Below are 27,978 nucleotides of genomic sequence, written 5' to 3'. Positions count from 1 at the left end.
CTTTCTTTTATGCCCCCCTTATGTTTCCCATTTTCTTGGATTTTTAACTTATATAATCTTCCTGTGTTAGAGGATTGTCGCCAAGTAGGATAAGAAAGATTTAGTCTGTGAATTAAAAAAAAAAAAAAAAGAAAAGAAAAGAAAAGAAAAGAAAAGAAAGCCTTTTTCTGGGACAGTTTCAATGAGAAGGGCACAAGGTCAAATTATTTTGTGGCTATTTCTTAGTAAAAAGAGAGTCATTCATGATGATTATCATTGAGATGAAGGTTGGAATTTTAGACTGACCAAGGCTGGCTTCCAAGATGAGCGAATTCTTCACCTGGAAGAACATCAGAGAGATTCCCACGCCCTCGGGGCTCTCCAGAAATAGACAGGCAGGAGAGATGCGACCTGAGAGTGGGCAGCACCCCAGCTCCTCTGCGCAAAGCACATGGAATGCCCGCAGCTCCAATCCCTAGGACCAGGTGGCACTCATCCAAGAGCTCTGGGGGAATTCAAGGATGAAATTAGGAAGCTCTAGGCCAGGATGCTTGGTGCGACATCGCTACTAACAGCCACAGCCAGCAAGTGGGCAGATGGTGAATGTCACTCTGCTCATTCAAAGGGGTTGGTTAAAAGGGATCCAGCAAACTCTAGAAGAGCAAGCGTCTCTTCTACTTGTCCAGCCTCATTAGACTCTAAAGCAAAAATAACTTCCTGGGGGAAAGACACTTTGGTGTCTGGGGACGGAAAGCATGAATCATCGGTGTATTACTGGGTGCCTGAGCATCCAAATAACACGCCCGGTGCTGGTACAGAGCAAAGACTGTAAGTGCCAACCTGGGACTGGGGGTGGGGTGGGGGTGGGGTGGGGGGGTGGGGTTGCTGCCGATGTCGCCATGACAGTAGATTATACTGAGGTGTGTGCAGTAGTACTTGGTAACGGAGAGATATTCCAATTCAGCTGCTTCTAGATGCTTGTTCTCTCAGTTAATTAACGCATGTGCGATGCACGCTTACGTATGTGTATCCATCCATGAGCCTGTTGTCTGTGTGGAGGTCAGAGGACAGCCTCATCTGCCCTTCCCCAGCATTCTGGTTACTTTGTTTACTGAGACCCGGAACTCCCTGATTCAGCTACCCTGCTTTTTACATATTATGGGGCTGAATTCAGGTCTTCATGCCTACAAAGCCTGTATTTTTCCAACTGTGCCATCTCCTTGACTAAAAAGCGTCTTTCCTACATTTAATTGATTGACAGTGGTTGTACTGTAGAGAAGAACTGCAGGGTGAATGAGGCCCATTCTGTCCATGAGGGGCTCATGTAACAGCCTATACAAGCTGATTCCAGGGGCCATTGACAACCTCTGCTGGCAGCTTGCTCATGCTTTTTGTTAGGACCCGAGTTTGTCTATACCTAGATAGTAACTAATGATTGATATTGGAGTGTGCGATCATGGGTGTGTGATAACATGCCCTGGGGACTTCGTAAGCAACAGAATTAATGTACCAGCCTACAAGGAGCCTGGATCTGAAACATGGCACAGACGCTCTCATTAAAATTAATGACCGAGGCAATACCAACAACCAAACACAGAAACCCAATTGTCCTGGTTTATTGGTAGGAGATGACTACAGTGGATTTTGAGCACAAGACGCTGATGATATTATAACCCCTTTCCTCTTAGATAAAGGTAGAACAAGTGTCACTTTTGGTGACTGACAGCCTCGTGCTTCTGATGCCTTGGTAGAAGCATCCACATGCACAACAGTTGTGTGAAAAGAAAATGATCTGTGTTTATTTAATTTTAAAAGTAAGTAGTCTGGGAGAGGGCTAAGTGGGTAAGTAAAATGCTTGCTACACAAACCTATGGATCTGAGCTCCTAACCTCAGCACTCAAATAAAAAGCCAGGTTGGTGTCACACGCCTCTGCAAGCCAGTGCTGGGGAGGCAAGGACAGGAGGATCCCGGGCCCTGGCTGGCCAGCCGATCTACCCCAGCCAATGGGTTCCAGGTTCAGAGAGAGACCCTGTCTCAAAAATAAGATGGATAGAAATTAAGGAAGGCAGCCAATGTTGGCTTCTGCCCACTCCCTGCCATGCACATACACATGCAAACACATACATACATAACACACAGAGAAAGTGTTCAAAGAAAGGTCTGTTTTGTCCATTATGAATGGAATTAGTACTGCCACAGTGATGCTGTTCTCCACTTGGCCAAAGTACCAGGGAAGAAGCAGCAGGGATGAAGAGTGAGCATCCATTGGTGGCGCACGCCTTTAATCCCAGCACTCAGGAGGCAGAGGCAGGCAGATTTCTGAGTTCAAGGCCAGCCTGGTCTACAGAGTGAGTTCCAGGACAGCCAGGGCTACACCACAGAGAAACCCTGTCTCAAAAAAAAAAAAAAGTGAAAGATGCTGGGGTCTGGCTGCCTCGAGCATGGGAAGATGGAAATTCCCTGAAGGGGAGGAGCCTCTCCCTTACAGGCACTTCACACACTTGCCTCCCTCTTCTCCTACCCCAGTGAGCAGGGCTGCCATTCTAAAGAGTTGGATGTGTGTCTATAAAGGCACGTGGGTTCTCTGAATGGCAGGAAACGCCTCTGCTCAGGTGGACTCTGGTCCAAACACAAGAGCAGGGAGGTGATCGTCACTAAGCAGATACACCTTGCTCTACTTTCTAGGATGGGAAATCTATTTCTCTCTCTCTCTCTCTCTCTCTCTCTCTCTCTCTCTCTCTCTCTCTCTCTCTCTCTCTCTCTCTCTCTTTTCTGTGTATTTTTGGAATGTCACAGAAGAGCTATCATTGCAGTAATGTATTATTTAGAACAGGACCAGAAATGCAGATGAGAAGTACCAAATACCCGAGTATGATTGATTCCAGCTTCTGTCTTGGGGGGAAACTATGGTTGAAGAAGGCATCAGTCCCCTCTCCTTTCCTCTCCTCCCTTCCTCTCTTTTCCTCTTCCCTTTTGCCCTTCCTTTTTCCTTCCCTCCTTTCTCTCTCCTCTTCCTCCTCCCTTCCCCTTCCTCTTTTCCCCTCCTTTTCCCTCTCTTCCTTCTTTCCTTCCTTTCTTTGTGCCTGCCTTTTCTTTCTTTCTTTCTTTCTTTCTTTCTTTCTTTCTTTCTTTCTTTCTTTCTTTCTTTCTTTCCTTCCTTCCTTTCCTTCCTTCCTTCCTTCCTTCCTTCCTTTCCTTCTTTCCTTCCTTCCTTCCTTCCTTCCTTCCTTCCTTCCTTCCTTCCTCTCTTTCTTCCTTTCTTTCTTTTTCTTTTCTTTCTTCCCTTCCTCCCTCCCCTGCCCCCCTCTCTCTCTCCCCTGCATGACCCACAGCACATCCTCCATGGCTGTGTGCTGACTAAATTCCCTACCTTTCTTCTTCTTCCCACCCTTTCCCCTTAAAAAACCAGCAGATCTACAGCTGACCCTCCTCTAGAGGGAATATGAACAAAAGAAAATGAGCCCTTGTCTCTCCATCTACACACCTGAAACCTTGGGAGCAAAGGATTATATGTTGATGCCTTGAGCTTGGGATGATGCTGGAGATGTAGGTATAAAATGTCACTAGATAAAATTAGAAGGAAGATGCTTGCAGTTCACTGTCTACAAGTGAGCAGATATCTTGCCTAGCATAGTGACATCCCTCAATACCCCCTGACGTCAAAGGTTAAACACATACATTCTCCTAGGGGGAATGTAACCAACCTTTGAAGGAAAATTACAAAGCAGGCAGAGAAAATCATCATGAACCCTGGTCATGGTTCATCAGCTTCTAGGAATTTTACACAGAATGAGCCTCAGAGATGGCGATTAAATTTGTAATTACCAAGAATTAGAGTGGGGCTGGAGAGGTGGCTCAGTTGTTAAGAGTGTGTACTCCTTTTGCAGTGGACCTGAGTTCGGTTCCCAGCACCCACATCAGATAGCTTACAATGCCTGTCGCTCCAGCTCCAGAGGGATCCAATGTGTCTGGCCTTAGGCACCTACACTCACATGCAGGCAAACACGTGTGCATGTGATTTCTAAGAAGCAGAATAATAAAAAATTAATACATTTAATTAGTCAATCTTAAGGGGGTCAGTCATATAAACTATAGCATATCAAATGATAGGATGCTTTTTAGCTATAAAGTTACAGAATGATATAGAACTATAATTCTAATTGTGTTTGAAAGGCTGTGTGGCAAAAGCAAACTGTGCAGCACGTTTTGTGGATTGATGTCTAAGTGGGTACCCTTAAATGGTACGGATGCTGCAGGAAATGAGCGAAGGGCATCTTCAGAGAGCAGTGCTCTGTGAGCCTTCCTTCGTCGTTCCTTCCTTTAGCACTTTGGAAAAAGAAATCTCGAAATGGACATGGGCTTTTAAAAATCCATTCTGTTTATGGCTGAAGAGATAGCTCGATGGGTAATTGATTTCCCAGAACTAACATAAATGTAGTCCTCCTCTTGGAATCCCAGTGCTCAGGGGGTGGAGACAGGGAGTCCTTAGCTAGGCAAGTTGCCTGTCTAGATTAGTCAAATTGGCAAATTATAGCTTCAAATGAGAAGCCCTGCCTTGGTGTTTAATGTAGAGAGTGATAAAGGAAGGCATTACACCCAACATCAACTTACTGTTACACACACACATATGCACGTGCGCACACACACACACACACACACACATGCATGCACATACACACATGCATGCACACACACATGCACACACTTGCACACAAGTCCACCAATACACATGCAAGCACACATACAGATGCTCACACATACCACACACAGAACAAAAAACGATCCATAGTGCCAGCATAATCTTTGTAAATAGAAAGAAAGGAAGCTGCCACTTGAGTTCCCTGTGGCTGCTGGGTTCAAACGTGAGCCTTTGCAGTTAAGCCAGATGACGGGGTGGGAAGAAATGAAACGGAGGTGTTAACACTCCAAAGGACTTCTGATGAGCTGTTCCCTGTTAACATTTATTTTTGAGTCTTTTGGAAACTAAAATTCTCCTAATAAACACTCAGAAATTGAAAGGTGGATATTGAGCTTCCCCCGCCCCCGCCACTTCATCTGTGCCACCGATAGAATCCTGGGCTTTCATTTCTGATCAAAGTATCTGAGCATGCGCCTTCTTCCTGCGCAGCCGCACAGGTACACCATGCTCCTCCTTCCTGCGCAGCCGCACAGGTGCACCATGCTCCTCTTTCCTGCGCAGCCGCACAGGCACACACCTTTTACACCTGCGGTCAACCTATTTATAATCGTAGACTCCTGGGACCATCTCGCCTTCGTTTCATCCTCGTGGTACAAAGGGTGCTCCAGGGAGGACAGCTTTGAGCATGGAGGTGTGCTTTGTTCCTGCAGTGACCCCTGACCAAGGCAGAGAATTAGTCAGCACACCACAGCAAACCCTCAGACCAGTGCCAGAAACACTCCACAGAGCACAAATTAGGGAGATCATTTCCTGACCACTTTCTGCTGCTAATTTGCCATCTTTCAACTAGAGTAAACCCTTACACCAACTGCAGAAGGGAGTTTAAATTAAAACCACCATTCACTGGGCACTAGTCGAGGTACACTCAGGCCTGAGTGGGGCTTAACAATGAGTTCAGTATCTATGTAATGTGAATGATGGCACCTCCAGGTTCCCCAAAGAAATAATTTGGGGTGGGAGAAATTAAAGATTCTTAGTTCTCTCCCCTGAGAGAGCTAGGCATGAGGCTGTGAGGGTGAGGTCTAAGTTGCCATGGAGACCTCAGGATGATGGAAGGTCAAGAGAGTTGGAGGCAGCATGGAAAGCCATCACGAGAGGGACCTTGTGTCCAGCAAATGGAAAGGACCCAGCATCAGGGCCTTCCAAGCTCCTTGGAGCTCACATGATGCTCTATGTGCCCTGATATAAGACATGAGCTGAACTCCAGGGTTTGGTGTGTGCACTGCTGGGTTTAGTGTGTGCCCTGCTGGGTTCCCATACTGCTTTGGTCCTCTTGGCTTCCTATCTTCCCATTCTTTGCTTTTCAAGTGGGGATGATTACTCTGCGCCATTGTTTATTGGAAGTATGTAACTTGATTATTGATGTTACAGTGACTTGTAGCTGACTCATGTGCCCCAAATCTCAGAAGATGTTTTGGATTTGGACTTTTCAGCAGTGTTGGACCATTAAGACTCTTGAGCCTCTTCATATTGGACCGAATGCACGTTACATTATGAGATGGCCAGGAACCTTTGGGAATCAGGGACAGGATGTTACAGTTTGAGTCTATAAAGTGCTCCACAGGCTTATGAATTTGACTATTTTGTCCACGGCTGGTGGCACTGTTTTGGTGAAAATAAACCCTTCCCCTTTAAGTTGCTTCTGCCTGGTATTTTGCTATGGCAACAAGGCAGGAACTGATACAGTGACAAAGAATGGACGTCACTCACTAACCTAAAACAGCATCCCACGGTGGGACAGCTCAGAGGTCTCTCTGATGCTCTTCTCCCTTAAGTGGTCAGGAAAGATCTCCCTGACTTTTCTTCCCTATATGCAGGTCTTCCTTTCTCGGGTTCTTCATGGCACTAAGAGGAAGCTGAGCAAGCAGGCCATGCTGAGCCCTTGGGCCAAGCTAAGCCCGCTATACTTCCCTCGTCATGGTGATGCTTCTCTGTGGCCAGCCACAGAAAAACTGTTTTCACTTGGTCTTCTGTGAATTATCTTTTATTCTCCTGGTAATTGTTGTCTCCAGGGCTTACTGCTCCAGTCTGCTATCCCAGGCCTAGCTCCGGAAACGTCTTGCCTCCATACAATCCACTCTAGGCCTAGAAGGTTTGCAGACTTAACTGCAGAATGGGCTCCCCCTTTCTAGCCCTTTCCGAGTTCTGGCTGGCTGGTTCAACTCGGCTCTTCTGGCTCACATTCCTCACCAAGCTGACTGATTCAGTCTGGCTTCTTTTGGTTTCTCCTGAATTGCTCTGCTTGGCCTCAAACTTATTTTAGCAATCTGATCTCATCTGCTGGCTCCTTCTCATTCTCTTGCTCTTTCTGTCTTCACCTGTGTCTAACTTGTTCTCTCTTCAACCTGTCTCTGTACAACGCCTGATAAAACTGCCTCCTCTCCTTTCTCTTCACTGGCCCTTACGTTGCTTCCCTTTCCTCTCTCTTTTTGTGAGAGTTGGGCAGATCCTATCCTGTCAGATCTTTCTCTGACCTGTCATATTGTCTTCCACTCAAGTAGACATCACTTTCAAACATGGATACTTCCTTCTACAAACTAACTTTACCTTCATTGTTTGGGATTAAAGGTGTGTGCTAAGGGTGTGTCTGTATTTCAGCCAGAGGGATTGAAGGTATTTGCTAAGGATGGAGCCACACTGCAACTAGAAACAGGTACTTTCATAAATAACACAATCTTGGGGTTCATAGTGTGATAAAATATTCTGCATCAGTCTTTAAGTCTTTTACTCTAAAACTGAGTTGTACTTAGGAATTCACGATACTAGGCAAATACTCTACCACTGTGGGATATTCCCCAGCCCTCAATTTGTTATTTTTAAGGGCTCCTGTGTCACACACAACTTGGTCCTAAATAAATTTGCTCAGCTCTTCGATTGTTAGACTGTCTTTTGCTGTAGAAAATTCCGTGACAAGAACACACACATTTTCCCATAGACGTTCTTTCTTTGAACTCATTATCACTTCGACTATCTTCCTGGCCATTCTGTCTCAGCCTTCCCACAGAGTTTAGCTCTTCTACTCAATCCCTGAAGCTCTTCAAGACTTTCTGGGTTGTTTCATATCAACTTCATATGCTGGAGTCATCTAATAGGAGGGAAAAACATGGCTCCATAAGATCTAGTATAGGCATAAAATATAATATAATGTAGTGCATTTTCATAATTAGGGATCGATGGAGGAGGGCCCAATCCACTGTGAGTGGTATCACCGGGGTTGGTGATCTTGGATTCCATAAGAAAGCAGGAAAAGCAAGCCACAAGGAGCAAGCCAGTAAGCAGCACTGTCTCATGGCCTCTGCATCAGCTTCAGTCTTCAGGTTGGAGTTCCCATACTGGCTTCCCTCAGTGGACTGTGATGCAGTATGTGTCAGCCAAATAAACCCTCTACTCCTCAAGCTACTTATGGTCATGGTGTTTCATCATGGTGATGGTGACCCTAACTAAGACAAAGACAGAAGCTTCGATCTCTTTCTATTTTCTTATTCTAAAGTTCCTCTGAAGGCTTCCAACCGCCCTTAAGAGAGCTAGGATCCTCCAGGTAGCTTTTTCTAGCCAAGACATCTTCTTCTACGTCAGCGGCTTTACCTGAATGGGCCGTATTCTCACATTGTAGATATCCAACACTTTAATCAAGAGATTTCATGCTCCAATCCTTCCTCAACCCATCTCACTAAAGAGTCTGACTCACTCAGTTGCCACATTAGTACTTAGAGAATCAAGCTTGACATCTCCTTCTTCATCCCTCATAGGTATGTGACCATTCAGCCCCGTAGAGTTGATGTGATGTAGCTATAGGATGTCATCCATATTTGTTATAACTGCCTAGCTGTGATGGTTAATACTGATGGTCAACTTGACAGGATTTAAAATCTGACAAGATTCTGAGTATGCTCTGAGGGCTATCCAGATGAGCTTAGCTGAAACAGGAAGCCCCACCTAGATGGTGAATGCTTTCCATTCTTGAAAAAGATGTATTTATTTGAACTTTATGTATATAGCTGTTTTGCATGCATGCATGTGTGTATGAACACCACATGCCTGCCTGCTGCCAAAGGAGGCAAAAAGAGGAGCTAGGATCCTCTGGAACTAGAGCTATGGACAGTTATGAACCATCATGTGGCTGCTGGGATCTATCCCCAGGCCCTCTGGAGGAGCAGTAGTGCTCTGAAATGCCAAGCTGCCTCTCCAGTCCCAATACTGTCTAATTTTAATGTTTTTCCCTCTCTAAAGATCAAGTCGGAAATCGTTAGGATGATCTCTAAATTGTGGTGTGGTCTGCCCACAGCCTAAACTTTCCATCCCATTTCCTGCTCATTTTAACAAGATCATCCGTGCTTCTGTCAGCCCCAACAAACTCCTTCCAGCTTTTGAAAGTTAACAAGGACTTTCTTTTCTTAGAAAATCTGCACATATTGTTCTTTGCACCTGGGGTACCGCATCTCCCTACTGTGATTTCTCCATCTTATATTCGTCTCTGTTTCAGAGGGGAGTGTATTCTGCTGTACACACAGCTTACCCAATGGAGATAGTTCCAGCCACAAGGACATTTGTCACTTGAATCCTGTCACGGAGTCTAAAAGCAGGTGTTTTCAGACTTGTCACAACGATTCAAAGTTATTACCCCAGAGAAAGGCTTTCTCCTTTCTTTGTTGACACTATGGACATGTTGGTGGTTTAATCTAAGGTCACTCACTGTCTTATGTTCACAAGGTGACTGCCAGACATCCACCTTTCTGGTTCTATTACCACTGCATACAAGTAAGAAAGGAGGGGAGAATTTTCATCTCATGAGTATCGTCCTGATCAGAAACTCAAAGCCTTTTTTTAACTGCACTGCATCAAACATCTGGCCAGATCTATGACATGCAGATCAAAAAGGAAGCTGTTTGGTGGATACTGGGGATGATAAGAAGAGAAGAAGAATGTAACAGCTACCTCACTTAGAACCAAGGCATCTTGATGTTCTTCAATGCGCCTATCAAAAGACCAAGCACAGGGTCAAATAGGTAAGGCTGGTGAGAGGGCTCAGTGGTTAAAGCACTTGATGCCCAAGTCTGAGGACCTAAGTTCAAGTCTCCAGCATCCACACAAAAGCATGGCACAGTGGTGCACATCTGTATTCCTGGCACTGGGGAAGGGTCCTGTGGACCTTGGGGACTCAAAGCCAGCAAGTGTGACAGAAACAGTAAAGTCTGGTTTAGTGAGAGACACTATATCAAACAATAAAGTTGAGAAGTGGTTGAAGAAGACATCCCAGTGTCAACCTGTCTTGTGCTATCTCATGTTGAGCACATTTGCACACATGTATGTGCAGAAGCACACATCACACAAAGAAGTGATGTCATCTTTGTGACATCTGATCTGATGTCTGTTCTGTTGTCATTTTCTCTATGAACTGATAAACTCTCTGACTGTGGGAAATGTCTCTTATGCACTGCCCAACTCCTAGGATAAGCAGTGTAGGGCCTATCTGGGTCAGGCAAATCCGTTGACTGAGAGGCTAACTGAATGAACATAAAGCAGAATAACACAGAGAAAGCAGGGGTAAATGAGACAGATACTCTCAACGAAAAAACTTCTGCAAGTGATTGACGTTTCTCCCATCTCATGGCTGAGCTTTCTAATCCACTTAAGTAAAAAATGAGTTTTTCCTCAAGAAAACATTGCTTCGGTTGCTCAGTTCCTTGCACAGCGAATGCAACTCTGTTAGCCTCTTAATCATGCCATGGGAACAGGGACCATTGTTATAACTGCAATTTAGGAAAGAATTCATTTTCAAAACATGAAAATGTAACCCTTACTAATGAGGTGTATGATTCAGAAGTATAATTGCCTACTTATGTAAATGTGAGCCAATTCTTTGATAGGTCATTCAAATGTGATCAGAGAAGAAGATAGAACAGAGCAGCGAGGGAGTTATATAAAGAGTACTCAGAACTTTCTGTCTAAATTTTCCATTTCTAAGAACATCACTCCAACAGATAGTTTGTCATTCAGGTCGGATGAGGAGGGGAGAAGGAAAATGCCAAGTGCCTGGCGCACAGTGTGCATCTGGGCTGTTTCTGTCCCTGAATTGAGTCCAAAAGGAAGTTGGGTTTACACCTATTTCTATCCTGTCCTAACTATGCATCTGTGAGTAACTTGAGTGTGTTCTTTGACTCAAAATGGCATGATAATCTTAAACTACCTCCAGTTATAAATACAACCAACTCGCGGTTTTAAAAAAATTTAAACCAAAAGGGTCAAGTGGTAATTAAGATAGTTACCTATAACCAGCTGGGAACACTGTCGAGTCTAATCAATCTGTGAAGACAGTCACCTATAGCTAACTTGTGACTACAGTTGACTGTAACCAACCCATAAAACAGTCAACTCTGATCAGGCTGTGAAGACACTTAATTCTAATGGACCTGGGAAGACAGTCAACTCTTATCAACCTGTGAAGACAGTCAACTCTTATCAACCTGTGAAGACAGTCAACTCTAACCAGACTGTGAAGACGGTCAACCATAACCAACCTGTGAACAGTCAACTAGAACCAACCTAACAAAACATTTGGAGGCAGACCATATCCCTGAAAGTAGCTACTGCTGGGGATGCAAAACCTTTCTTAATTTTGGATGGACACTCTTTGGCCGTGTCAAAACACACAGGGTGCCAACATGAAATATCACATTTATTTGTTAAAAAAGAAAGAAAGAAAGGCCATTTAAATATCTTCACATGTAAGAGTAAAACTTCAAGTTTTAAATATGTTTTTCATTTGCAATAAAACTCCTTTAAAAAAAATAACGAAATGACTTTCACGTTGGCAAAGGGAGTCCCCTCTGATGTAAACAGATGGCTGGGAAAGATCACCCACATGCTGAAGGCAGATCCTGAGGAGGCATTTCTAAGAATGAGGTGGCACTTCTCAGCCTGGGCCACTTCCCACAGGATCCTTATTTAACCCACACGAAGCATGTCTTTCATGAGTCTGGCCAAGAGAGCTCAGCAGCTCAGCAACCCTTGTCCCACTTGCTTCAGTCATCAGAGTAGCGCTCAACTCTCCCTCATACTCCAGAAAGAGCTTGAGAAAGCCAACCCCAGCAAGCCTGCACTCGGAGACCAGCCCTTAACTAATGCCCTCCCATAGAAACACACAACTAAGTCCCCGTAAGGGTATTACGTGTCTGAGGTAATGTGTGACACACATCTGTTCCACATTCCCAGTGTGCAGAATTTTTGACATGACTTAAATTCCAGACTCAGTCAATGGGGGGGGGGGGGGTTGAGATTTAAAGCCAAGTTTAATGTATAATCCAAATGAGGGTATAAGAGAACATATTTTTCTCTAATAGATAAAATTATATAATGCCTCAATCAAATCCACAAGGCCACTAGAGAAGCGCAAGTTCTTTCTCTGAGTCTATTTATCTTTTGTTTCAAGTTCATGGCCATTTCCTGGGGATCATCTACACTTCATTCAAGACATCAACGAATGAGCAACCATGGAGCTCCTACAAATTTGGAGACTGAGCGCATTCTATTGCTGTAAAACACAGGAAAACTCACAGATTTGTCCTTGACAAGTAGAGCAGAGCACTGGATTCCCGCCATCAGCATCTTGTGTGGGTTCCAGGCCACTGAGTCAGCCCTGTAGTGTCAAAGAAAAAGAGATCAGAGAGGGGCCTGGCTAGCTGCTGTAGGGAGATGGGAAATACTACTGAGGTCTCCTATATACATTATCAGTCCATGGGATTCCTCATCTAAGGGATGGGAACAATGTAGAGAACATTTTGTTTGAGAAAAACATGGTTTCTGTAGTGTGTGTGTGTGTGTGTGTGTGTGTGTGTGTGTGTGTGTGTGTGTGTAGAAGCCAGAGATCAAATTTCAGCATCATTCCTCAGGATGCCATCCACCTTTTTGGTGTTTTGAGACAGTCTCTTGGTGGCCAGAGCAGGCTGATTAGCCTTGGATGGCAGAGCAGTGAGTCTGTGGGATCAGCCTATGTCTGCTTCTCCAACACTAGATTACATGTGTCTACTACCACATATGGCAATTTTTCACATGGATTCTGGGGGGACAGACTTGGGTCCTTTGGTAAGGACCTAATTGACTGAGTTACTCCCCCAGCCATGTTTTCTAAATTCCACTCAGATAGAGACATCCCAACAGTTGCTTTTCCCGAAATAAAAGCCAAGGTGCAAAACAGGAGCCTAAATTTACCTGTGGATGCCATGCAGGAGCCGGCGGTGCTTTCTTGACACCAAAGCTGAGCCGCCCCAAGAGGCCTGTGGAGATATTTATATACCCAAGACAGTTACTTCAGTGTAATTGCCCTACCCATGAACTGCCATAGCAGACCCACACATGTCATTTGGTACATTTGATATCATGTTTACTGATTCGAATTCTGGGGAGTCTGATCAGGCAATACGAACCCCAGTAGAGTCCTCATTAACTCATAGATGTAAAAACCACACATCATAACGAAATGGGTCTATTAATAGCCAATTGAGCTTTGTATGGACAAAAATAAGTTACAAAGAGGCAGCCCGTGCCCTCCCGATGCTTTGGGTCTGGAACAGATGGCGTCTTCTTAGTGTTGCTGCACACTATGTACTATGAGTCATGAACCAAAGGTTGGTATTCTGTGCCATGAATGAGGACATTGACGGCAAAGTAGCTAGAAGGTCACCGGGGGTTGGGTAGGTGGAAAATTATCCTCTAGGGAAAATTAGATCTTTTTGGCCAAGCAGTTTTCAGAAATACTTGCAAGCAAAGTGTAGGAGAATAAAAGCGAGGGAGCTTGGAAGTTAAGGGGGTGGTCTAGTGGAGAGATGACATCCCAAGTACCAAAGAACAGGACAGAGGTAAAGAACATGGATGGAAAGTCTCATAGGAAGGGGGGTGGGAAGGAAAGGAGGAGCAATACAAATGGGAGGACATGATAGTTAACCTGTTCTTGAACATGGTGCAGAACTGTGAGTTTTAATCTATAACGAAGGGCAGATGCAGGGAGAGACTCTGAGCACATCTGAACCTTGTACCCTGCTGAATGCTCTGAGATTCCACCCCCCCCCCCATGAAATTCCACAGCGTTCTGTGAAGGATGGAGTTATGGCTATCTCCACTTCTGCAGGAAACTAAGGCTCAGAAGTACCAGGTAGATACTCTGGGGTATCATGGGTAACTGAAACCAGATTGAGGATCCCAAGCCCATTCTCTTTACCTGATACTATTGTGGGTTAGTCAGAGGGATCATTTAGCCAATGAGAGAGCATCACCTGGCGATCTGAGGAAGGATGGGGATGCTTCAGGCAACAGTTGAGTCCTAGAGTTGCCTAGCAGGTAGACACTATTGCCTTTCAATGGTAAGGTCAAAGGTAGATAGATGCTAAAGTATATTAAGAAGCAGCAGGAGTATGTGCGATCTAGAGGTAGAAGAGGGAGGAAATGACACACTCTTACAGCTCTCAGAGAACTACTGGAGCTGCCCATTGGTAGCCAAGAGAGTATAGCACCAACCATGCTATGGCATTAAATCCCTTCTAAGAGTAACTTCCATTCATGGCTGGGGCAAGGGTGAGGATTGTGAGCCATGCGGTAGAAGCTCAAGGAAGAACTTACTCCAGGGTCAGACTTCTGTGCAAACCTTAAAGTGAACCTATCTTCAAGGTTCAGACCCTGAACCCTCGGTGGGATCCTTTCAGTTGCAGCCCTGATTCAACAAAATCCCTGAAGACTCCATGACGTGTGCTTTTCGTGATTGCCCAACCCCCCAGGTAAAGAATTAATACACTGGACTTGTCATGTAGTCCTTTCTACCTTCACTTTCTCAATGCTGCCACATCCCACAGGCCTCGCAAAGACCCAATTTCACTGAGGCTGGAAGTAAACAGTACAAATCGGTCATGCCCATTTCCACTCTCCTGCAGTCTCGTTCCCTACATTTTGCTGTCCCTGGTCCCTTGTACAACCCCTGACTCTTCCTCACCCCCTAAATTAATCCTTCTGAGCCAGATTTAAGTTTAAAATCACAAGAACTCTTCTTTTGGTTCACGGAGTCATTGGGCAGAGTAGGGAACATCCATGGACAAATATATTTCTTAATAGATTTAAACAGAGAAAAAAATAAATTAACCCTGCTGATGCCACAGTCCTGCTTCTAGTTATCTCCCTTCCTCAGTTCCCAACTCTAGAATTTACAACATCAAACTAATCACTGTCTGGTGGGATGACTTGACTTTCTCCCTCCCTAAGGACCATCACTGAGGTCTTAGTACGTGTTAAGCATCACAAGATCTTGCTCTCTGATTGCCTGCTCATACGTTAATAGAGTTAGCCTTGAAATACAGGTGAGGGCAAGAGTAGAGCCAAGATTCCGAATACTCCCAAGCTCATGAGTTTAAAGACAATGGGGGCTGCAGACATAGCTTGGTTAGTAGAGTGTTTGTCTGCCATTCACAAAGGTCTGAGATCAATAAGTACAGAGTGATAGCATAGACCTGTAATCTCAGCACCTGGGAGATGAGGGCAAGAGGATGAAGGATTTTTAAGGTCATCTTTGGCTATATAGCAAGTTCTTGACACCCTACTTAAAAAATAAAATAGACATAGATAGAATGCTTATCCCAAAGCTCCTATGAGAATTGTGACAACTAGAGGGGAAGAGGGAGATCTCTGGGAACCAGCCTCTGCTCCCAAAAGGTGGCCAGCCCTGGAGGAGTCCACACATTCATTCTCACGGGGGATGGGACAAGATATCACAAAACCGGAAAAGGAGTTAATGTCCTTAGAAATGTATAAGAAGTCAGAGCAACTATTGTGATTCTGCCAAGATCTTACCTTTAACATTAATGGACTGTGCATAGTATATGGAATTTCCTAAATGTAAGTTATATTCTATCGTAATCAAATTGTCCAATGGATTAGATACATGCCACTGTGCAGGATGAATAAAAACTGTCTTAATGTTAGGCCGTGTTTGCTTCTTCAAACAAATTCAGAGAGGCTGTTGTCAAATTTACTCACATAACATGCCTACTATGTGCAAGTACAATCAGTTGGATGCCTACAATGTGCAAATACACTCAGTTAGTGTAGCTTATTTTCTCAGTAAAGAATTTTCTTCAAATTTTAACCTTTAATTTAAAAAAAGATCTTTTTCTTACCATCTATAAATTACAAATTCTGTCTAAGCCACATAAATCTCTTTAGATCATTTCCAATTTCAAAGCTTCTGTAGCTACAATGTTCCACGTAAACCTGTAACCCCTATTGATGTTTCTCTTATGAGAGTAGAATATTTAAGGAGAATGTTGGCATATTTGATTGTTTCTCCTTATTTCCATGGTTAACTAAAGTACTCACTGCACATTATCTCTTAGGACATTAAGTATCACCACATTTCTAAGGCGATAAAAATCAATAAGGTGTAAGTTAAAAATCGAGCAGATAAGAATATGCAAGCTCCATTTAACGAAGTCACAAAGAATCACCTGAAGTATTGCTATTGGCGTGTTAATCAGCCCTGTGACTCCAGTGAGCCTGTGTCTGGTTCACCCAACATTACCATCTACTTAGTGAAACCTTAAAGGACTCAAGTGATCTCCCTAGATCATTCTGTAGACAATTCACTTCAGAAGAATAAAATGCACTGAACTATAAAATATATGTGGTGTATGTCCTTAACGCTTGGCCATCTTCCATTCAGTGAGTTATTACATATCTCTTCTGATCAGAAAGATCTTGGCTACTCTCCTGCCTGGGAAGACACACGAAAGCCTCCTGAACATATTCAGCCATTCCTTCTCTAAGGTATATTCAAACCCACAAATGTCTGGATTCATATAAAAGAAAGGAATGCGGAAGGGAAGAGTGAGGAAGGGAGCCAGGGAGGAAAAGAAAAGAGAGAGGGGGGAGAGGGAGAATAAAGAAAGAGAAGGGAAGAAGGGAGGGAAAGGAGGCAAGGAAGAGGGAAGAAGGGAAAGAAAAGAAGGGGAGGGGAGGAGGAGGAAAACACAGAAGGGGAAGTGAAGTGGAAACTTGGTTTCTTTGGAAAGTTAGTTATGTCAAATGATGTCTTGCTAAAGCAGATGCTTGAAAGGAAACGCTTGATGACGTAGTATAAATACGACCCCACAGACACCAGGAGACAAGCACTAACTGTGCATTGGTTTGGTTCGCTCCACCTCGATATTCTTCACTAGGCTGCCATTGAGAGAAGCTCACCCAAGAACTTCCTGTGAGGTTCCTGCATCAGTTTACCACTTTCTTGGCCTCCCCTCAGGCCTGCTGGCAAGCCCAATGATTCCTTCAGGGTTGAACGACAGCTGCTGGTTCGTGCCTGGTGTCTGCCTGCCTAAAGGAATGGTCTCCAGCTGCTGAGTCGTATTCAGTGTTTGCTAAGGGACTGAACTGCTGGCGAAGAAGATCGAGCTCTCCCCCAAAGAGCTATTGCTGAACAGTCCACTTCCCCAACATCCCAATAACTTTTCCACCACCTCTGCTGGGTGATGGGAGAGGTTGTGGGAGAGGTTGTGCCCATATTAAAAGTTGGTTGCATAAAGTCCATGCCTACAGGGAAGAGGAGAAAGGAGGGGATGAAGGGGGGCAGGATGAAGGGAACAGAAAGATTTGGGGGGTAAAAGAAAGGGGAAAGGCAGGGAAGAGGAGGGAGAAGAAGGGAACAGGAGGGCAGGGCAGGAAGAGGAGGGAATGAAATAAAACACGTGGAACTTTTAAACCCTGAACAAGTAGACCTGTAATAAAAATTACCTTTAGCTTAAAGGAAAATGTATTATGAACAACCCCAGGACTTATGAAATGAATTAGAAAAAAACCCAAGCCTTTAAGTTGGAAAATTATGAAGAACATAAATTATATCCCTTTCCCTCAAACAATTATCTATTATGGATCCAGCTAAAACCTGCTTTAATTAAGACACATAATTATGGAAGGTAGGATAGTTTTTTTTTTCTTTTTCTGCACTTCTCGCTGATTGGAATCATAATTTTAGAGCTGGAAGATACTTCATTGGCCATCTCCCCCTGCAACTGAACAACTGCAAACTCAAGGCTGAGCCCAATGGAGAAGATGATGCAGATCAGAAATCAAAGTCACAGTCTCTGGTTTCCCTGCCACTGTTTCCCTGACATGGCACTGCTTTGCCCATTTGGGGGACCCAAAAAAAAGAAGGTTCATGGGAAAAGAAGAAAGTCCTGTGAAACCCAGAGAACGAAATCCGAACAGATCTGAGGTCTTAGAATCTTCTGGAAGCCTTAAAGTAAGTGCATGCTCATTTCCCAAATGAGAAACATAACTCCCAAGTAAGAGGCTTCTAGATTCTCAGAGTGTGAGAAGCTAGGGAAGGACTCAGAGGTTAGACAGACAGACGGACAAACACACCAACGGACTTACATCCACATGGAGCCAGAGGCCATGCCTCTCGCAGACCTCAGCAATCTCATCCAGGGGGTCAAATGCGCCCAGCACGGTGGTACCAGAGGTGGCGCAGACAAGAAATGGCACCGCCCCCTGTGGAAAGGAGCCAATCAGAGAGAGAATCATCACTACTGTTCTGAAACTCACCTTGTCAGAAGCTGTGAACATAGAATATAAGACAGATGGGCCTCCTTGGAGGCCATGGTTGATTCAGTGAGTGTTGGGACATTTCCATACTATGTGGCCTCTGGTGATTATAAACAGGTTGAGTACACTGAGAAAATGCTATAACCTGGACCTGCGTTGGTCCAGATCAATGGCTAGAGTCAAGATTATTGCTATCAGGTCCTGTCCATTGTATTCTGTCCATCAAGTTCATGTTCTGGTAATGACCCAGGTCCAAAGTGGGCACTACCACCGGAAATGACAGAAAGTCTCTCTGTAGGCTTCTTGGTTGCTCTTGAGGAGACATTCTGCCCTTTTATAGAGCCTGCAGTGCTCCCTCTCACCCAAATAAATACAGGCAGGACTGGTAGACAAAAATCTAGCCCCAGGGGTGAATCATACAGGCTGTCTGCTTATTTAAGTAAATACAGCTGCCAGACAAATATGCAGTCAAGTGCAGACACAGAACAAATGTGAACAGAAAGAAGGAAGCAATCTCATGGGGAAGGTCTATCCATGTTGAGCAGCCATGGATAAATTCACAGCATGCGTTGGGAAAGAGGACCAGCCTTACTCCTGTCTTGGTCCTCTCCTCACACAGCTGATGCTTGCATCAGATGCCAGTGGACCATGGATGAGAAAAAGAAGATCCTGGGTGTGATGGCTGTTCCTGGTTGTCAACTTCCCTACATCTGGAATGAACTACAATCCAGAAGTTGAGGGCACACCTGTGATCCAGATCTTGAGGCTAGAAGACAGGTTTCTGACCTGGATCTTGACATGGACATCTTGAGGCATAGTGGCCGTAAAAATCTTAGGCCCAGGAAGGTAAAACATGCCTTTAATTCTAGGAGACTAAGGCAAGAATATCTCTGAGTTCCAGGTCAGCCTTGGACAAAACAAGACCCAAATCTAGGCATGGTGGCACACACCTTTAATCTGGGCCACACCTTCTTCTGGAAGCCTACATAAGGACATTGGAAGAAGGAAGATTCACTTTTCTTCACTGCTTGTATTGACTTGCCAGCACATGAGTTAGAATCAATTTCTACAGAAGACCAGCGGAAACAACTAGCCTCCGTAGGACTGAGCAACTACTAGATTCTTGGACTTCCCATTCACATTGTTGGGTTAGTTGGACTACAGATTGTAAGTCATCATAATAAATTCCCAATATACCATAAGTTCTGTGGCTCTAGAGAACCCTGACTAAGACAATGGGCACAACACAGAGATGAAAAATAATCACAGTCAAGTTAGGCAAGCACAGTGCACACAGCAGCAGCTGCATACCAATCAGGCAGAGAAAGAGGAGAGTGACAGGGACAATCTACAGACAACTGTGGAAATGTGGATAGCATGAGCTCTAGGGTTTTAGCAGACGAGGAATGAGACACTCTTGTCCATTCCATTTCTTCTGAAAATTGTTTTACTTCCGTTTAGCATAGCGCAGAGTTCCCCTCAGAATTTTGGTGAAGTTCATTGTTATCGCAATCGATGCTTATCTCCTTGCATGCCATAGTCACTTGTATCTGAACCAAACTTATTACAACGTAACTGACCTTTTGATAGAAAGATGTTATTTCTCTATGGGAAGTGAGGCAGAGGGAGACCACTGGGTCCCACGTCCCCCAACTGAGATGCTCAGGAATCATGGTAGGGGCACAGAATGAATCCAGTTGCCATCTGAGGAGACACCTGTGGCACACAGGATTGGGTCTACCCCAACCCTTTCAGAGCCGGGCCAGGAGGTGACAGAGCCCCCACTGGGGAGCCATGAACATGGGGAATTCTTCCCTGCACTCAACCATAATTGGTTAAGTGTTTATCATGTCAGTGACCTAAACAGAATGAGAACGGGGTCAGGTCAGTCAATCATTCAAAGCAACAGACAAAAAAAAAGTCATTTGCTGAAGCTGTTTAAGGTGTCTTTAAGGGTAGGATCTTCTTCATCCACTGTATGATGTTTTGACCAGCAAGAGAAACTACCCAGGTAAGCAAGCTATTAGAGGGTTCTAATGACTTCTACTCACCTATTAATTCACATGTTTTTAATAGGTCCAGACACCACACATTTATGTGCAATTTATTTCCTGTTTTTTTTTTCCTGCCTCATTTCTGGCTGTTAACTACGAAGTTCAGGGAAACAGTATTGATCTCACACTGCCTGCGAGCTATATTCTGTGAGAAAGCTTGTGGCTTCAAACACTCATGCTCAAAACCACCTTAGAAATAGACAGTGGTCCTGCTCGCTGGACTGGTCAATAACTACTTTGTTGGTGCCCTGCAGTTTGCACTGTCTCTGTGACAACGTCAAGCAAAGGTTGTTGCCTAAAAGATGTTTTAATGGGTAGCCTTGGCTCAGAGAGCTCAACCCCAGCTCAAAACCCCATGCTGATGGCTCCATGTCTGAAGTACTATGAAAGAAACACTGGAAAAGAGAGAAGCAGGTCTAAGCCACTGAGCTCCACAAACCCTCCCATCCTGTGCTACTTCCTGCAAATGGGTACAAGGGTGGTTGCTGGTGAATCCATGCCCATGTAGGCACTGACTTCAAAGGAAACCGGGTAGAAACACCAGTGTGTCCTTGTTGCCTGAAGCAATTTTCATTTTTCCAAACTTCTGTTCCCCTGGTCTCAGCTTCAGAATTATATCAGTTTTGGGCTGGAGAGATGGCTCAGTGGTTAAGAGCACTGGCTGCTCTCCCAAAGGTCCTGAGTTCAATTTCCAGTACCACGTGGTGGCTCACAACCATCTGTAATGGGATCTGATGCCCTCTTCTGGTGTGTCTGAAGACAGTGACACTGTACTCACATACTCGAAATAAAGAAATAAATCTTTAAAAAAAAAGAATTATGTCAGTTTATTATACATGGGGTATCAAAAAGCAAAAACAAAAATTGAAGAAAAAAGTAATGACTCCAGTGGAATCAGGCCAACCTATGCTAGAAATATAAACTGCTAAGAGTGCTCACACACTGGAGGTTGACCTTGTGTGTTGGGGTCGGGGGCGGTGGGGGGGGGCGGTGTGGAAAGTGATCTCAGAATATTGAGAACTGGTAAATCAGGCAAATGAAGACATGGTTTTCCTCCTTGCCTGGGAAGATCATTTCCTTAGGGGCTAAGCATCCATGAGGAAACATTCGGTTTGTAGCAGAAGGCCTGCCAACGAGGGAGGGAGACACAGGAACATGAACTACAAAGTCACTCCAGGTAATGGTCACCGGGGCAGCCAAATTCATGAAGTGGGGATAAGGGAGGATTTAACAGTAGATGGGTAGACCCAAAGGACACTAAGTTCCACCCAGCGCCATCACAGAAGAAGGCAGCGGGCATTCTTTCCAAGGAAGAAGGAAAGGTAAAAAAACGAAAAGAAATCCTATTTGAATCTCACGGAGGTCCAAGTACCACATTCCAGGAGACACAAGGACACACAGTGCAGGGGAGGGTCAGAATCTCTAGCCTTAACGTGAGCTGAAACTCAGGGACACGGATGCTTCCCCAAAGCAATCAAGGCATAAGAATAGAGGCAGAAGAAGCTGTGGATTGCCAAAAATGTATCATATCTACAAATCATGTATGTGTGTGCATGTGTGTGTGTGTATGTATATATCTACAAATCATGTATGTGTGTGCATGTGTGTGTGTATGTATATATATGTGTGTATATATATGTGGGTGTGTGTGATTTCTTTTTCTGAATTCTTCCTTAAATAAGCCAGCTATTGTTTTAAAGGGGAAAGGGAAACTTTTGGTATAAACTGAATATTTTGTTATATTAAGAAATGATTACCTTTATAATCGCAGTCCTATTTCAAAAATAAGATTGCCTATACTTCATGGATATGCTCAACTATTGCTGGATAGATGGAATGCCTGGGTGGGGGGGTGGTCAGAATTCGGAGCAGTGAAAGGGACTGAGGTGGAGACAGAAGAAAAGCTAACTGCATCTGTGAGTGCATTCGGCGGGTGGTAAGAGGCGTGCTCCATCTGCTCTGTAAACTTCTAGGCCATCTATGATGAAAAAGCTAAAGAATAGAGACAGACAGACAGACAGACAGGCAGGCAGGCAGATGGAGAAAAGGAAGAAGGAAGGGAAGGAATAGGAAGGGGAAAGAAAAGGAACAGGAGGGGAGGGAGGGAATGGAGGGCTTGAGAAAAGGGAGGAAAGAGGAAAGAATAGGAGCCATCCAAGCAGAGCACTCAGTGTCTGCGACGACCGAGCACGCCTAGGGTGGTGAAAGTTCTCTTCAATAGGAAATCATGTCGGAAGAGATGAAAGAACATCCAAAGGGAAGTGTGTGTGACTGGCAGTAAAAAAAACAAAACAAGCAAATGAAGGGGAAAAATCTGACCCTATTTTGGAGAATTTTTACCCAGTTGAGACTGTGAGCACATGAGCCCCCCAGACAATGATCATGTCTACACAGACAGTGAGACAGTAACTAAAACAATACATGTAGGTTTGAAGACACGTGCCTGAAGACAACGCACCTACAACAGTAACAGGTTTTTTTTAAAGTATAGACTCCAAGGCCAGCAAGATGGCTCACAGAATGAAGGCACCTGTACCAAGCCTGAAAATCTAAGTTTAATCCCCAGAACCCACATGGTGGAAAAGAGAACCAACTCCTAAAAGTTGTCCTCTGACCTCTCTATGTGGACCACGGCATGCATGCCCCCCGCCCCAACCCTGTCCCACCAAAATAAATAAAATGTAATTTAAAAAAATTAAGTATAGCTTCTGAGCCAGCTATAGTAACTTAGAATGACCCCGGGGTAAAGTAATTTCACAAACTTTGTAAAGAGAGAGTATAACAATATAAATATAATATTAAGGCTTAAAATAATGAACCCATCCATCTTCAAATGCAAACGCCTATGAGAACAGATCATTTGCATAAGCCACCTGTTTACAGTGTGTCTGCAGCTCCATTAGCAGTGGAGGAACTGGAGAGCTCAATGGGAGGAAGGAGTAGAAAGCTAGCATAGGCGCACCAGTTTGGGCCCAAGAAGCAATCTGGAGTGAACGCAACCACACCCGTTTCCTGTGCGAAGACCAGCCTTGCGGGGTCCCATCGGTTAAACAGGTCAGGCCTGGCTTTCTCCAGCAGCAAGCACGCCAGCATCTCAGCTCATGTTCAAGCGGCTCAGGAAGACAGAACATTCTGGCACAGAAGTGCTAGACTAAGAGATTCCCCCAAGTGAGGACAGGGAGAGATCGAGACCACATGCCATGACGCACGTGTTTACGGACTCTGGCCACCCAGGAATGAAAGTCCCCGAGAAATCGGAGAGCCGTGCACCAAGAAATAGAACTTACACAAGGCAGGTCCCCACACACTTCTCTCACACACTACTATAGCGGTTGGTGGGCTGCATTCTCTCCGCGTTCTCTGCCTCACGGGCCCCACCCACGCCCGTCTCTCCCAAACCCTCACTCTCACCTCTTGTCTCGCTTGCCAAATTTGTTTTTCCAGATCCTCCGGTATCATTTTTCCTCTGAGGGGTGGAGAGTTGAGACATTCGGTTATGCTCAGTACTTAACAGGCAAAGGTGGAGTTTTTAGAAGGCAGGCTCTCCCTGCTCCACCCGCAATGCTTCTGCCCGCGCCCCCCTTCCGACCCTGTTACCTTCCATCTGTTTCTACAAAGTACACGTTCTGAGTGCCAATCCCAAGGAAGGAGGCCGCTTTCTTCATGGAGTAATGGCACTGAATTAGAGAGGGAGGGGGAGGGTCAGAAATAAACGCAAGCCCGGAAGATGTATTATTTACTATCTAAGCTGCTGCTGCGTGTGTCTTCATAGCTTCGGCACAGTCTTTGGAACATGATCGCGTAGAAGAAAGAAAACGATAACTGGACTTAGCTGCTGAGTGGCAGAGACAGTTGACTTTGGGGTCAGAGAAAGCAGATTTTTTTGGAACCTTGAATAAGTAGCGAACTAGGTTTGCCAATCCAGAAAGCATTATATCAATAAAGCCTATGCCATCAGCTCGTCACAGAAAGAACTGGTTAACGTGTGAACCCAGCTTAATGCATGGAGCAGACTTGGTCACTGAAGATTCTGAGTCTTTTGGAAGATTCAGAAAAGTCTCCCTTGACAGTACTCTTACGGGCAAGTTAATGTAAGCTTAGAATTTAGTCTTCTGCTGACCTGACACTCTCTGAGGAGAGACAAGAAGCTATCTCATAGATGACAAGAGAAAGGTTTAATTATTTCCGGGGGCGGGGGGGCGGAGATCAGTTATAAACAGAAATCAGACACTTGACTAATTTTATAACATTGAAATCAAGGATCAAATTAGCCCTATAGAAATATGGATAGCAGGGCCAAAAAGTGGGAGTGGGGGGGGGGAGTGGGGAGGGGAGGGGAGTGGGGGGGAGGGTATGGGGGACTTTTGGGATAGCATTGGAAATGTAAATGAGGAAAATACCTAATTTTAAAAATGTAAAAAAGAAAGAAAGAAAGAGAGAAAGAAAGAAAGAAAGAAAGAAAGAAAGAAAGAAAGAAAGAAAGAAAGAAAGAAAGAAAGAAATATGGCTAGCATAACATGAATCAAAGTACTATTGATAGGTAATGGCTGTACTCCATCATGGCAAGAGTAAGGACAGCAGTTGGGTCTGGCAGGTGTAGCCTATCTCCTGTTGACAATACTGACAAGGCTGGAGACTGTTGGACCCTCTGCTTCACCCTTCAAAGACTATCCCATAATTAGCACTCCAACATGGAAGAAAGCATTCTGTGTATGAAGGAGGACACGTGGTCAGGTCATTCCTTTTCATGCCAGAGAAACAAAGGCAATAAAGAACATTATTATACCAAAAAAAAAAGTAACTTTAATTTGTAGGGAAGAATGCATTAAAAGAATAGTCATGCCTTCTCACTTAGCTTGATATATTTCCTCAAATGTGATCATTTTTTTCCTCCTTTTGTCAAATGGGGAGGGTTTTTTTTCTAAAACCCTGTAAAAATAAAATGCAGAAGGAGTTGTACAACCAGGAAAAATGAGACGATCCTAAATAATTAATTTCCAAATATCAAGCAGGACACATCCCAAATGCCCGTAGGATGCATTTATTTCAGGGTGTCACAGAACATATGCATATTGGAGGGTAATAATGTACATAAAAAATGTAATTAATGTCTGAGGGCTACATCAGCCTGTGCTGGCTGGGGGCAACACTCCTGCACAACTGAGGTGACACAGCCAAGGTGAATTATTTCTCACCAGAGATGTGCGTTCTGCCAGCTATCCGAGCAGCTATCGATTTCCTAATGATAAATGCTAGCCTGTTTCCAGTGACGTCTGATGGCAAGGAAAATCACAGCCCTCTCTCTCCCCATGAGAAACAGCACACTGTCTCCAACCAATGCTGGCTGAGCAAAAGTCTAGACTAGGAATCAAACAACGGCCATGGAGTTAATCCCCAGGACATCAGGACCAGGGACAGTCTAGTAGCATCCTCAAATGCAGAGAAGCAGATATATTATTTTAAGGTCTGCCAACTAAAAGGCAAACATCTGAGAGTTTCTGAGAAGGGCCCAGAAAGTGGAGAGAGAATGGAGTGAGGCTTCAGATACGTCAACTACTTCTGGAGAAAGGAAACCCTAGGAGTTTGGACCCGAGAAGCAATAACTGCATTTTGAAGTAAATGGTGGTTGTTCCCGTCACTGGCCAAAGACAAATCGGGCATTCTAAAACCCAGCCTCCCCACAGGTTTTGTAAATCTACAGAAGGTATAACCACTCAAGTGGTTACCAGTTCCCACAAAGAAGAAGCTGTGAGCCAGTGAGAACATGAAAGTCAGCCCTGAGCCGAAGTGTCGCCTTCTGGTTTTTGCAAGGATGCTTTGTCTGTGACCTTGGATGTTTCCTATGATCTGGGCTTTCAGGATGAATTGCTGATTGGTGTGTGCTGTGTCCAGGTTTTGTTGGTCTAGTGGTGACTTATCTGATGCTCAAATTTTCAGGTAAGAAGAGCAGCAGACTTTGTCAGTGTTGCCCTTCCAGGGAGAGAAAGCAAAAATGCTTGGGAGATTTCTCCAAGATCATAAAACTAGTCCCACTTCTAAAGATGCCAGGGTCAGTGCAGATGGGTGGTCTTCACCTTCATGCTCTGAACATCTTAAAGGGCACTTGATTTCCTGCTGGGAAGACCAGGGCATGGGCGTGGGAGTGCATCCATCCCACACCAGATCAGGGGGACATTGAATAGCAATTTCCTCAGAATGAAAACATTCCCTTAAGGCTCAGGAACTAAGAAAGACCTACAAGACTCAGGGAGTTCCTGAAACGTACAGGACTCACAATGCCCCTCTCCAACGTTCTAAGAGTGCTTACAGTTGTCAGGAGAAGAAACTCCCCAGCCATCTGATTCACTTGCAAGTCATACAGCCAACTCCAGGGATTCAACTTCCATAGTTCCCGCCCATACTAGGCTTGGCTTTTCAGATGCTGTGGTCTTTGGGGTACCTGGGCTCCTGTATGTAACGCCCTACCCACACCCGCACTCCTTTAAGTAACCATGGTATGCTCACTGAATCAACAGCTAGACATATGTGGCATTGTTTCTTTGCTGTGTCATATGTGACCTATCTGGAATGAATAGATGTTTGCTCGCGTATCCCTCAGGTAAAGGAATACTGAGGTGCAAGGTGCAAGGAGGACCAGACCGGAGATCAGCATCCTAGACCTCTCATTTCAATCCCTGGTGCCAGCCCTGCTTAGGAGGAACTGGTTCCAGGTTACTCACTGTCTGGGAGTTAAGTGCTTCGTTTTGACCCACGTCTTATAGTGCCAGACAATGATCTCTGCTCTGTGCTGTTTCTCAAAACAATCTCTGCTCATAAAGCTCAAGAAAAAAACCCTCTCACTTTATACTCAGGGCACTCAGAAAAATGCTAACCAAGTCACAAATGCAGAATTGTATCACTTCCCTCCACAGATCTCCTCTCGGCATTGGAAAGGCCACTGTGGAAAGGCCAACGACAGCTCAGGAGTACACGGTGATGATCTTGCTGGCCCATAACAAGAGATGAACTATAGTCAAAAAGGAGGAGCATGCAGAAACACCTCCAGTGCACGATATATGCATTCCATATCCAGATGTGTAACGTAGGAATGCGGGGATTCGGGGCAGAGTGAAGATTGAGAAAATACAAAGATCTAGCACTCAGTGGCTGGTGTGTTTCCAGGCTTCTCACAGTGAGCCTGCACTGTCTGTTGGGGTGTACTGTTCAAGGGACACAGGGTGGAGAGGGGTCACTTGCACCAGTCAGCTGGACCACCCCTGCTCCTGCCAGATAAAGGAGCCCAGACAAGAGTGGCACAACTTTCCAGGGTCTCAGAGGCTTAGAACTGGCTTAGAATGTGGCTGCAGTTCTAGGTTGCTGGGTTTGGGGATAATTTGAGGCAAGAGCCAACTGACACACTGTTCACAACTTAGGAAAGCAAAGCAGAGAAGTGGCATGACTTTTATAACTCTACTCAGATCATCTGTGCTGGGAAATCAGAATCAAATCTGGTGGCCTAACTCAAAGGCAATGGCTCATTCATGTCTTTACCTTACACTTCACTGGAGAATGAAAGATGTGAGAACTCTGGTGGCTCTGGACTCTCTCTCTCTCTCTCTCTCTCTCTCTCTCTCTCTGTGTGTGTGTGTGTGTGTGTGTGTGTGTGTGTGTGTGTGTGTGTATGCACTCGC

The 27,978-nt window shown here is 44.7% G+C and overlaps 1 protein-coding gene and 1 long non-coding RNA gene across 5 annotated transcripts in view; one reads left to right on the top strand and one right to left on the bottom strand.

Annotated features, from left to right (window-relative positions):
- Gadl1 (glutamate decarboxylase-like 1) overlaps positions 1 to 27,978 on the bottom strand; it is a 191,506-nt gene that overhangs the window by 97,620 nt on the left and 65,908 nt on the right. For 2 of the 4 annotated variants that reach the window (XM_006512319.3, NM_028638.1), the window contains 5 exons: positions 23,906 to 23,985; positions 23,720 to 23,774; positions 18,084 to 18,200; positions 12,888 to 12,952; positions 12,234 to 12,315 (listed from right to left, as the gene is read on the bottom strand). In XM_006512319.3, coding sequence (XP_006512382.1) covers positions 12,234 to 12,315; positions 12,888 to 12,952; positions 18,084 to 18,200; positions 23,720 to 23,774; positions 23,906 to 23,985 — 399 coding nt within the window. Of the gene's footprint in view, positions 1 to 7,629; positions 7,765 to 12,233; positions 12,316 to 12,887; positions 12,953 to 18,083; positions 18,201 to 23,719; positions 23,775 to 23,905; positions 23,986 to 27,978 lie in introns of those variants that run through there. The other 2 variants (XM_017313628.2, XM_017313627.1) reach the window with 2 other exon arrangements.
- On the top strand, positions 590 to 27,450 carry Gm31234. The gene is made up of 2 exons (XR_379936.2): positions 590 to 807; positions 27,220 to 27,450. It is a non-coding gene; the product is annotated as a predicted gene, 31234 (long non-coding RNA).

Source organism: Mus musculus, chromosome 9 (genome assembly GCF_000001635.26).
Source record: "Mus musculus strain C57BL/6J chromosome 9, GRCm38.p6 C57BL/6J".
NCBI classification, from domain to species: domain Eukaryota; kingdom Metazoa; phylum Chordata; class Mammalia; order Rodentia; family Muridae; genus Mus; species Mus musculus.
The sequence above is the reverse complement of the archived record's forward strand: the minus strand, read 5'-3'. Positions and strand labels throughout refer to the sequence as shown.